Source organism: Convolutriloba macropyga, chromosome 5, assembly GCF_964194025.1.
Source record: "Convolutriloba macropyga chromosome 5, txConMacr16.3, whole genome shotgun sequence".
NCBI lineage: Eukaryota > Metazoa > Xenacoelomorpha > Acoela > Convolutidae > Convolutriloba > Convolutriloba macropyga.
Window position 1 is genome coordinate 24,290,686 of NC_134472.1, and position 13,190 is coordinate 24,303,875.

At 36.2% G+C, this 13,190-nt stretch overlaps 1 protein-coding gene across 2 annotated transcripts in view; it reads right to left on the reverse strand.

Moving 5' to 3' along the window:
• Positions 1-10,771, reverse strand: part of LOC142339255 (uncharacterized) — a 70,405-nt gene extending 59,634 nt beyond the window's left edge. The window contains exons 1-2 of one of the 2 annotated variants that reach the window (XM_075389130.1): positions 10,596-10,771; positions 3,008-3,163 (exon numbers count right to left, since the gene is read on the reverse strand). In XM_075389130.1, the coding sequence (XP_075245245.1) occupies positions 3,008-3,011 (4 nt within the window). In that variant the 5' untranslated portion in view covers positions 3,012-3,163; positions 10,596-10,771. Of the gene's footprint in view, positions 1-3,007; positions 4,206-10,595 lie in introns of those variants that run through there. The other variant, XM_075389129.1, reaches the window with a different exon arrangement.
• Between the last annotated feature and the right edge of the window lie 2,419 nt (positions 10,772-13,190).

Here is a 13,190-nt window from a genome sequence, read left to right on the forward strand (position 1 = left end):
TTAGACTGACACGCATTCACTTGACCTTATCTCTGAATTAAAGTTAAAAAGTCAATTTCAAAGTGAGGAAGTCATCTTTGAGAGTGAGTAAGTCACGTGTGATCAAAAACTTAATCACACGAATGAACAAAGAACTCTCTCCACTGAGAGTGAAAAATTTCGTCACGCACGCAATTCAGTTGAAATTGCATGAAAGATTGAACAAAAAGGAGATTTGAAGTGATTGTGACGTCATATGGTTGCAACAAAAAACTTGACGACGAAACAAAAACATAGAAGGACAAGTCCTGACGTACAAATCAACAATTTTTCATTAACTAAACTTGACCTGGAACGCACTATGAGTGAATTGGGAAAACCATTTCTAAAAAACATTAAAAAACCACAAAAAAAACCGGAAAATTGATGTCAAAATGCTGCTAGCGAGAACAAAAAACCACTAGCGAGAAAAGTAAATTTAATTCAAACAAAAAGCTAGGCCTAGAATGAACTATGAATAGATTTGGAAAACCATTTAGAAAAAAATCCGATCCAAAAAATTGAAAAAACTGTAAAAGTGAAATTGCGCATGTGAACAAAAAACCACTAAGGAGAAAGCGAACTTTTTTTCAAACACCGTTTTCTCACTCTACTTAAAAATTAAAGCAAAAAAATTCACGCCGCAAACCACTCGATTTTTCGCTCCATTTCCTGTTTCGGCGTGACCAAAATCACTACTCCAATTTGACTTCAAAAACCATGAAAATGAAAGAACAGATCTCAAAAAGACAGCACCCCAATAAAATTCAAAGTCTTTCAAAAAAACCACGTCCCCGATAATAGCCGCTATCGCTTCGCGGCTATTAATGAATAATATTTCTCCAAGCCGCCGCTTCGGCGTCGAGTGCACCAATAATAATTGGGGACAAACCATTTTTGGTTAACATGGCTTTCCAGTACGTTGGTATAAAATATCATTTTCAGAGAATAAATTCTACGTACTTTTCGATAACTTTCAGTTGTATACTTACACGAATCAAGTTAACGGCTTAAATTCTTCATGAGAGCAAAACCTGTCACAACAAAATCAATAAACGTGAAATCACTCGAAAAGTCACGCGAATAAAAGAATTCAAAAATAAAATTTTCCATTAAAAACATGTCTACAATAAAGTAGTTTGAAAAACCGTCAGTTTCACCACATCCACAGCACATTTTACCGGTTCCAAACATTTATAGTAGCAGTTTACCATTTTGTGATTGCCGGAAAATAGCCGCCATTGATTCGTAACACCGATTGGGATTCAAGGAACAGAAAGATAATTATAAAAATTGATTGTAGTAAAATATTTTAAAAGTGCGAACTACTTTGATTGGATTTTGTAATTAAGCATACACATAATTCTTAATGATAGCATGCAGGGGCTAGCGTTAATGCCAAAACGCATTAGAGATGTTACCTTAGACTTTAAGAACAAAGTTCGAGTAGCTGGCATCTAATATTAGACTATGTGTTCATCCCGTTCCAATTTTGTTTTTGTTTTTTGATACTGATTTTATTAACTTTAGATTGTTTTTTGCTGTTTAAAAGGACTGAGTAGAATGAGCGAAAAATGAAACTAGCCTGGGAAGTCAACATTTCATGCAAAATGAAAAAGCTGTGAACTAAAGTAAAGCGAAAATTTTGCTCGACGAAAAAAACAGCCAAAAAATTCCCGAAACGACTCAAAGAAAACAAAAAACATCCCATTCAGAAAACTAATACCTACTTGAACTACAAATTAGAAAAAATTTATGAAGTAAAATCGTGATAAAAAATTTAAAGAACTTGAATTAAAGAAATTGAATTAAAAAAAACTAAAAAGTAACGATTTTTTTATTAAACGTGCACATAAAATTTACAAAATCATTTAGACAAATAAGAGCATTAAAAAACTCGTAAAATAATAGGGAAGTCATAATATCCTTAAAAAACGTCGAAGATAATAGAAAACACGAAAAACTGCAAAAAATTTAAGAACAGTTGAAATTTTAACTCTTTGTCATATAACTTCCTCATATATATCAAACAAGTATTTTCTAACAACAGAACTACTTACTAGGTATCTAAACTCTCTGTAAGTGATAGGCGTCTTTTCAAAACCTTCTTAAGGCAGTAAAACAAATCACTCAACGAAAAATGGCTAATACGAGTAAAAATCAGCAAACTAGCTGAAAGACATAAATCATTTTTGTTACAAGAAACCTTCAAATCACTATCAAACAACCCTTAAAACAATACAATACAATAATCAAACTTTTAAACCAAAAAATTAAGAAAAATTTTTTAAAGGGCCACACGTGAACAAAAATTGCGCTCGCTTAGGGAAATTTTTTTCACACCTTAATTTCTCGCTCTCTCGAAAGACCGGTATGGACAAAAACACACTTTCTTTTCGCTCCACGCTTCCATTTTGTTCAGCACCCAAACCACTCCAAAATTTTCCACGCGTTTCATTTCCTGCTTCAAAATTTACTCCAATAAAATTGAGTAAAAAAGACTTCTCCAATACTCCTCTTCGAGTCTAAAAATAGGAGCGCTATAATAGCCGGCTGAGAAGATGAGGGCGTCTATTAAAAAAACGGATTACTGTCAGTCAAATTTACCTATGAGTGTTAATTGTTCTTTACCAGAAGAAAAATCGATCAAGCGAAAGAGAGTATAAAAATGAACAACAGGACTAATATAATTGCTACCAACTTCGTTTGGGAGCAATTAGAACGAAGCATTTAAAACAAATGTTCTATGTGAACGAAACATAACCGTAAAATTGTCCAATAGGTCCACCAACCCAATTGTTATAAATTTCTAGGTGTGACTCCTATTTACATTTAAATTGCTTTCATAGTTTACTTACTTCATCTTGAATCACTAGGACAAAAAGTCCTATTATTTTAGCCGGTAAATGTGCTTGCTCTTTTCAGGTTATTTCAATTTTGATCAAGAAGTTGCATGCCCAATACCGACAGCTTAAGTTCATATACAAACCCATTTGAATTGCGTGTCCAGTCGTCCGGTAGAAGGCACATAGTCGTAATAATCAGTATCACGTCCTCTGAATTGCGGACGGCAGATGGTGAAGAGGAGCACTTGGCAGAGTTAAGCTGCTTTGTCCCGGCGCCTCAGGCCAAAACATTCGCGGGTCTGCAACATTTCCAGATAAATTATCCAAAATATGAAATTTTCGTGGTAACTTCAAAGATGTCCAGATACAAACACCGTTTAATCCAGGGTCCTGAGATCTACGTATAAACGAAGAAAAATAGTCGCATTATCTCACACGTAATTGAGGCTCTAACACACACATTATGTTGATTTCAGGACTGAAACGGACTGCAAATAAAGGTTCCTCTGCAGCTAACTTGATTCGAAACGGTTCGGTTTAGAAAAAGTTTGCACCGAATGTTATCAGTTGTTTGTAAGCAAGTGTGCACATAAATTTCATTACCTTTTTGATAAGTCTCTGGATAAATTATTTGGATTGGAAATCAAATCCACAACTATTTCGCTCCAATCTTTGCTAAGCGCGTTAGATACCACTAGATACTACTATGCTATTGTATTTTGAGAGGCCAGGGAAAAAGGAAAACACAAAGAGATGACACCAAAAATACTGAGCTGGCTATTTGTGATGGATTGAGGAAAAGCGTAGGAAGAATAGAACGGTAGTATGTTTGTTGTTTGCGGTGGCGGGAATAGCTTGGACTTATATGTAGTGGTTAGTCGGACCGCGCAATTATATAGCACCAGGCACGGCAATCATTGCCATTATAATATCAACAGAATAATTTCACAGTTATATTCTCTCTTTTATGTTTATCAGACTGTTAGGTGGTTCTGATATAGTAAAAGCACAGACTGGGGAAGAATAAAGCGCGAAAGGAATAGAAATTCAGTTCTCCCAACTGCAATTTCATTTCGATGTGTTGGCATAACTCAATTCACAAACCAAAGAAGGCAGGAAAAACAGTTAAAATACGTCACCAAGTTTTCGAGCGCAAATCAGACAAAGCGGATACAAGTTTGAATACAGCTATGATGGCTTTTACTTTCAATCGGTTTACTTTTAAAATACGAAGACTGGCAATGTGTTTTATATTCTTGCAGCAAACTCGAAATAGCAAATAAAAAGCGACGCATGCAAGTCCCAATTTTTCCCTGGAAAACCAATCTCCGTCTGTTTACTGAAATTCGTAAAAGTTCAGAAATTCTTGTTGGATGATCCTGACAGAATGTGGGATAAGTTCACATTATTGCTCCTCTACTACAGATGTTAATCTAAAGAGTGGACAGACGTTCCATGTATTTGACGTGCGCATTTTGCTCCTTTAATTTGTGAGCTAAAATTGACACTGGAGTTCTTGCAAGAAGCCATGTCTGGCATCAACATAATTTAAGATCCTCTTAAATGCACAAAGCTTGAGGGGCACAGAGCAAAAGACACTAATATTGAAACGGTATCTTAAACGATGACACAGAATAGTTTCTAGAGATATCAAGAAGGCTCGTCAAAGCCTATGCGAGAAAATTCCAGCAATGGTAGTTAATGGCCATTGGTTGAATAAGCGTGAGATAGAAACCTGAAAAGAAAATTTTGTTCCTCGCTGAAATGCTACTGATTCCACCAATGATAAGAAGGCTCGGCGATGTGCGTTTACACGATGTCGTGCCACCTACCTCTCAAATTGAAAAACAGAATTGAGGTTTTTAGGGTAGTCGGTCAACTCGGGGGCAGCAAGTCAACTCCTATGTATATGTATAAATCCTGACAGTAGTCAAAAATTTAAGCATCAGATGCGAGAGATAGAGAAATTAAAGCATCAGAATTATAATCAAAATAGACATAATAATAATAATTTGAATTTACAACATGTTGAGGGGACTCTCGTCCCGAATTAAAAGTTTGAGTTTTCAGCCAATACAGTTTTGGCATCTGCAAGCAATTCTCCATGAACAAAGGTTGTTTTCGCTAAATTTTTCAGTGAAGTATTGCCAGAATATTCGAAGTAACGATGGTTTCAGCCCAATAGGTCTTGTAATGTCAATAGATGGAAGAAATGATAATAGTCGAGTTGTGCGAGCAAAAAATTCGTTGTGGGATGAGTCAAATCGTGGTTTTCTGCAACTCGGAATTTTTCTATTTTCTCGTCTGGGTCCGTCCTTCAGAGATATGAAGTCCTCCCAACAGAGATCGTATGCTCCATTGCATATCTTAGTCAGTGTGAGAACGTCCAGCATTTGATGGTAAAGTGGAATTGAGAGCACCTCCATATAGACTAAGCGCTCTTTGTAGTCACTGATTGTTGGCAGAATCAATTTCGTTGCGCGACGCTGGAGCAGTTCTAACTTCCTCATGTCGCCTCTTGAAGCGTACCAACAGGGCGATGCGTAGCTGATGACAGCGACGACTGTGCTTTTGTACAGATTGAGCTTCGCACTAACTCTCAGCTTTGTAGAGACGTTCCTCTTATGCAGATTGAGGGATCCATATGCCTTGCCAAGCCTTCTGGATATGTCTTCTGGCCATGACAGATTTGAAGAAACTATGAGGCCCAAGTCCCGGTGACTATTCACCAAAATAAATAGCAATCAAAATATAATGTCGTGATTTTGAATCAGGATTAGAAAAAAAATACGGAAACAACTAGGACAACAGTCTCCCTTCCTCTACAGTGGTTCCTATTGACGTGTTTACCGCAGGGCACCGGCGCATAAATGAACTCGTAGATTGAGGTTTTTAAAGGTAACTCCTTAAAGGTAAGACCATTTGTTTAGCTTTAATTGTACAATAAATGATTGAAACAAACTTTTTTAAACGTTGAAAAGTGTTTTAGTCATAACTCGTAGATAAAAGTTTAAACAAGTGTATACATCCATCGACCTCTCCTTTGAAATGAAAAAAAATATATAACCTAGTAAGATTAAGTGACACCTTCTTTCACGACATTTCTGACAATCATAGGTTTTCCCAGCTCAAAAGAGCTGGAGCCAACAAATGCGAACAACAATATAACATGGGGGCAGCAATGAGATACCTGGACGTAGAAAACAAATCAAAAATATTTGGAAAAGAAGAATTGACGAGAAGAACCTCAGACATTAATCATTTGACGAAGGCATAACACTTGTAGTTGCATTAAATTAATCTAAGAATTTCTCAAAAAAGCATCTTTACCAAAATTAAATCTTTTTCGTTTGTGCCCCCCGCTTAGTGGGTGCATAAGATTTCCACCATCCCGGCGCATGATCAATATTTTTTACATAGTGATTTACTATGTAATGACACAAAATCTGTAACTGGGGGTGCATAACGTACTGGGGGCACAAACGGTAGATCTAGAGTAAGACTTAGAGTAGCCAAACCAATATTTGTTTTTGAATAAGAAAATGTCAAAGTTGAATAAGAAAAGGTAATTGTGTTTGATAATGCAAATAATCGTCAATTTTGTGGTGTTAAGTAGCATTCAGTTCCTCTTACACAATTCCTATAATACAATTGTAATTAAATGTGGACCCTAATCATCAACTCAACAGGTGTTTTTTTGGAGGAATCGTTATCACAATTCCTTTAATACAATTGTAATTAAATGTGGACCCTAATCATCAACTCAACAGGTGTTTTTTTGGAGGAATCGTTATCTATCTTTTGAAAACGCAACAGGCCAATGCTACCTGCCGTGTACATGGACTTTATTCTCAGACCTTTTTTGTTGACAAAACTCCACATCACTTTTATCATTCTGCTTTTTTCATCATTCGTTTAACTGCACAATGCCTCTACAGAACCCGTAAGACTTCCAAAAACTCTTCAAGAACAGGTTTGCGCTGCTTAACTCACAGATTAGTAATTTGGCATGATATAGTGAAAGCCATCACTTACCACAAAAGCAACTGGTGTCTAGTACAAAAACACCAGGACCAATTAATAGTCGACAGAAAGCTCGAATTCAGAAGAGAAATGCAGCTGCGAACGCATCAGCAACAAAATAGAAACCAGAGGACGCGAAGCAATGAGATGCTAGTATCAGTAGTAGTAGTTTTTTCTTCAGTGAAAACTCAGTGAAAACTTTTGAAGATTTTCTTCAGTGAAAGCTCGGAATCACCTCAGAAGATCTCCCTCCGGGACAGCTGTTGTTTCTGTTAGTTTATTCGGAGTTTTGTTTCCAGAAAATCGGAAGCGCAACAGTTCTCTGTTTTACCTCTCGCAGTCTTTTTCTAAAGAAAACTCTTAAAGAAATCCCGTTTTTTCTGTTGAGAGAGAAAGACTTAACTCTCAAAAAGAGGCATCAACATTAAAGAAAAACCTCCAAATTAATTATCTTTGTACAGAAACAGTTATGAACACACACTTTTGAAAGTTCTACAGGTATAACATTGACAACATATATAAAACGAGCAAGAATTTTGAAGAGAAAATGATTCAAGCCTCCGGATAAGATACCGACGAATGAGACACAGACGGAGATTTTAAAGTATGACTCAGTGTCCCTAAAGGAAATTAGCTAGAATAATGACACGCGCAAAGTAAATATTATAGTTAGTTTTAGGGAGATGATTAGGTTGAAAGACGTTGTAAGAGGATAAACGAATATTAGCCATTCTAGGGGTTACGTTAAAATACTTCCAAAAATCGGCATCATACTTTCCCTTGAGAAGTTGAATGAAGGTTGAGGTCAAGTAGTTGCAGCTGAAAACATATGAGTAAAGAAGTTCTACCGGAGAAAGCCGACAAACGAAAGTCATGTGGCCAAATATCCATCCAAAGCAGCAAGCTTGAAATATATCGAGCTTCATCATCAAGTAATTATCATCGTGCCATACTGGACTTCCATAAAACAAGATTGATAGAACATAACAAGGAAACAAATTATGCTTGACGTTGCTGTCAGTATTGAACGGAATAAAACTTTTGAGACGATAAAATGCTCGTCCAGAAGACACAAGCCTGGCATCAGCATGCCTATTTTATTTGAATTTCTTGTCAATTATTATACCAAGGTCCCTATACGGTTCAACAGTTTCGATGATATTACCACATAGAACACATTCGATGATCTTACCACATATATAGCAAAGAAAAATTGGCTTCACAGAACAGCTGAACACAAGCACCTTAGTTTTTAGGCTATTAAGTATCATGCCATTTTCAAGTTTCCATTGCTGCAGTTGAGTTAGATCAAAATTAAAATTCAAGGCTTCAAATAACATTTTCAGATCTTCCGCAAAAAGATAAGGAAAAGAGTCTAAAAAATACTAGGTAAATCGTTTATAAACATTAGAAATAACAGAGGACTGAGAAAAGAACCCCGAGAAACTCCACTGAAAACCGGCAAGGATTCCGACAAAACACCACATATATTAACTTCTTGATAACGATCAACAAGGTAAGCGGAAATTAGCGCTAAAAACAATTCATCAAAACCAAACTTTCTCAGTTTGTGAATAGGAATAGCGTGCGGAAATTTGTCAAATGCTTTCTGGTAATCTAGATAGACGGTATAAAGACAAGTACACTTAAACTTTGTGCAAATAGTGTCTGTATAATCAATCAGTTGGATGATCGGACTTTTTTGGATTAGAAACAGAACTGTTTAGGATGAAGAAGGTGTCTTACATTTTGTTGAATAAATTCAAATATTAACCTCTCAAAAAAGGGGATGACTTGGGTAACAAACTAACTGGACATTAACTATCAAGGCAATTGCTCTTGTTCTCTTTTTGAAAAGGATTAACAAAAGCAGTTTTCCATTCGAAAGGAAATTGAAGAGTGGGTAAAATTGAATTAAAAATGATAAAGAAGAGGGACATGAAAAGAGCAGGACAGTTGCTGAGCAGTTGTTTAGGAAAACCGTCGAATGACTTATGCCTTGCCGTTTTTGTGCTAGATATGAGGCCTTGTATTTTCGTTGCCGTAATAGAAGCTTGGAAATCTTCAATTGAAAAAACACGCCGAGTCAAAACTAAAGGAGAAGCCTCATAGCGCTTCTCATTGAAATTGGAGGAGAAACAGCTATTGAAAGTGTTTGCTATTTGAAAATTTGACAAATAAAAAATAAAATGGAGAACCATAGGAGTGGGGTAAGGAGAATTGCAAAGGCTGTTTAGAACTAACTGACAATCTTGCAAAGTAGCAGTATTTGATCCATTGATAAAACAAACTCTATCAGCTTCAATTGACTGTTGCAGGGAGACTATCTTGGCCTCCAACTTCTGCAGGTTGCTTGGTGTAGGGTTCTCAAAACATAGGCGATAAGCAGTCTCATAAATTTTAAAAGAGTGAACACTATTTGAACAATAGAAATGAGGAACAGGTAAATGTTTCATAGTTATACGTTTGAAATGAACCGGAAATTGCTCAACCAAAAACTGTAAAAAAATATATGTCATCTACCGAAATGGTTAACAGGAAAACGTGAAGTACTGCCACTTGGATACGAAGGCAGATAAATTTTTAAAGTAATTAAAAGAAAATTTTTTCTCACGAAACGGGCAAATGGTCTCATATCCACACAGACGTGCTAGAATAGGATAATGATCATTAATCGAGCAAACTTTCAGAACAGATAAAATGTGAGTCTGATAGTCAGAGGTACTTGATAAAATGTTAGGTAAAATATTTTTCTTATCATGCGAAGGTGATAAATCTAGCGGCATCAATTTGTAGTCGGCGCGTATTTCAACAAACTCAGACTCACGACAAATAGTACCGGTCATTGTCTCCCAATCCGAACCAGGTATATTGAAATCACCTAGTACATACATAAAGAATTAGCTTTTGGTCTGAATTTTAGGCAAGACCTGCAACTTGATCAGTGATGAACTTAATTGATTCAGCTACACTGTCATTCGGAACCTTAAATGCACTGCCAGTAGGTGGATATAAAAATAAAACAAGTAGATAAGTATGGCCGTTAGTCATAATAAGCACTATGGCCGCAGAAAAGTCACATCCAGAGGGCAATGACAATGTATAGATGTAACATCTTGAAGTAATTGAATTAAGAATAGCAACACCACCACCAATGTTGCTATTTCTGTCCATTCGTGAAGTAACCTTAAAACAGTTGAACAGGGATAAAAAGCTGTCATGTGTAGAATCGTCGAGCCAGGTTTCAGTCAGAAGAGCAACATCAACATGATTACTGATGCATAAATTAATCAGCTTAGTGCAATTTGCAATAGCACTTTTATTACGACAATTCAATAAGAGAATAGTAAGGTTGGCAGTTTTAGGTAGTCAATTACCATCGGCAGTAGGCAAATGTGAGGCTCGAAGTTGCGCAATGATATCCTCATGCTCCTCCATTATTTTGACCTCTGTAGTCAAATAAATTAATATTAGATGGCGACTACGTATATCTTTTATTTCGAAGCCAGACTCGACAAGTTTGTATCTAACAGCCACTAACTTCTTCTTGAGAGCTCTTTTCTTTCACAAAAATTTTGGTTTAATAAACTCACCTGTACCTTGGAGATTTTACGCACAGCTCATTACTACTCTACGATCAAACTCATTCTTCGAAGTGACCTTAATAGGGCGAGGCTTGGAGGGGTTCGAAAAGTCCATCTTACCAACCCGTCGAACATCAAGAATGCTTTTCACAGTGGCTGATATTTTAACGAAAGACTGCTGATATTCCTTGTTATCGGCGACCTTGTATCGGCTTCAATTGTATTGATTCTCGTTATCGCTGAACCATAAATCGGATCTGTAAAATCCCTTAACATCAAGGGCCATCCAGCTCCTACCCGACTCGTCGAGCACAATTAACTGAAATACTACTTATTAAATAGCAAACGAATTTGCTATTTAATAAGTTTATCAAAGCAATTAGGCTAATTACATTGAATAAACAAATAGTTTGATTCTGTTTGTCTGTTATTAAAACTGGTGGATCAGCTACCGAAGAAACTCAGAATACAACATTAAATGGTATGTTTCAAGTGTCTATCTTTCTGTCCCAAGTATCATCTGTTCAATTATCAATCTTTCTGTTCCCGAAATGCCAATACCAGAGAGTAAATGTAATAGCTGTAAAAACAAAACTACAAATCGAGAATCTATATTTAACAGCGTTGGCTCCGGCGAAACAAAGCACATGAAGTCCGGGTGCATCGGTATGTCCGAAGAAGCCATATTTAGACTGATGGAAATCAGTCAAAATATCTCAACCTTTTGTCATGACTGCATACGCAGCAACCACAAAAAAAGTTTTATACAAGGTTGCTAACATTAAAAAAGAACCCAGTAGCAGTGACGGTGAGAGTTAGTGAAAAAAGTTCAGAAAGGAATAAGAAAGATCGAGGAGGAACACGATAATAACCTGACTTCAAGCTAAAAGAGAAAAGAAAATTAAAAATCGGGTCAAAAATTGCAATAGCAAAATACTCATACGGCGGTGTCCGACTGAGCTGCATAACTGAAATTAAATCTTTTAGGTTCAGATAGAGACTGGAGCAAGATATGACCGAGGCTAAATCGTTGACGCCGTTTTGTCAAATAGAGTGTTCTATTACCGCTCTCAACTGGGTTGGAGCCTATGATGAATCGTTAACAAGAACACTAGTTTTTAAAATAGCAAATGATTTTCTCAATTGACTAAAATTCCTATCAACCTGGACACTCTCGATTATCAAAAATGAATTTACCTAAAAAAGGAACTGAATACCCACAAAAAATTGCACATCCTATCCTTCATTGTTCGTTAGAATATCTTAGATATGAATTGGTTCTTCATCCGCCCTTACGTGTTGTGCGGCCAAAATTTTTATGCTGTTCTCGTTACCTAAACATGGCTCACGCAATATATTCTAGATGACGCTATCTTCCTGCCTGAATACACTATGTATAGGTTTGACAGATCAACCAAAAACAACAACATAAAGTATGAAGGGACATAACTAGTAATCAAAGAAATTATGCGTAACAGAGTCAGAATTAAAACAAATGCTGAAAGTGTAGCACTTAATATTAAACAGCAAATGGCCGTAGCTTACTCAGCTGTCTCTAAAAACAGCTCCTGCTCATTAACACAAACACAAATCAAGAAGCTACTCCTTGAGCTTTTTCTATTAGAGTAGATATCAACAATCAATCATTCAGCCGGGAAAAACATTTTTTCAAAAATTGATCAGGATACTCAATTATTCACAGAAAAAGAAAACACGAAGTTCAACAAATACTTTCCTGCTAACAGAACATGAACTTGGATTTGTTTTAAACTCAGAATACAGACGTAATCGTCAATTACACAGTTGATTACGAGCTCAAAGAGAAAAACGCACCAAAAAACAAGAAGAACAGATAAGTAAAACCCGTAGGTAAACAAAAGTACGACTGGATAAACAAAATCATTCACATTTAGGTTCCACGCTTTACAAAACACAGAGCAACACTGCTAACATGGTTCAATCCAAAAATTCTCATCAAATGACAATCTTAGTGACACAGAAGTGGAAGTATCAAAAAGCGTCAAAATCCATCGTTTTTGATAAGAAAAAAAGCGGAAGATCAAAGAAACCGAGGTAATAAAGAGGTAAACAACTTTCGAAGATAAGGAATTCAAGAGCAGAAAATTTTCATCACTCGAAAATACTCAAAGTCACTGCCCAAAAGCAATGGCTTAAAAGATGAAATTGTCAGCACCACATATTTAGACAAAAAATAGACGGTTACAAAAGTCAAAACCGTTAAAGAAAAACGTTAGCTATTCAGTTAATGCTTTGCAGGTTTCTTTATTCCCACACAAAAACCATTAGAAGGAATAGATAATAAAACAGATACAATGAAATTCATAACCCAGCTCTAAAAGGAGATCCGAAAGATCAAAATCGAATTTGACATTAAGGCCAGCGGACTACATGAAACAGGCGGCATCATACTGAAAAATTTTCCTACGCTATTAGAATTTTAGCTCTTTCAAATTTTCGTCTACAAGGACGTGTTTTCGGAGCAGTGGAAACGGCAAGCAGTCATTCCTATCTACAAAAAAAAAGAAACCGAGCTAACATTTGGCAATACCGTCATAAGTCAAATTGCAAATGTCTCAAAAGTGTTTGAGAGGGTCAACTTCAATCACCTGTTTTCAATAATCAATCTAAACTTGAACAAACAAGAACCAACAAAGTTTTCAACAGAAACAATAAGCTGTAATCCAGTTGCTGCTATACT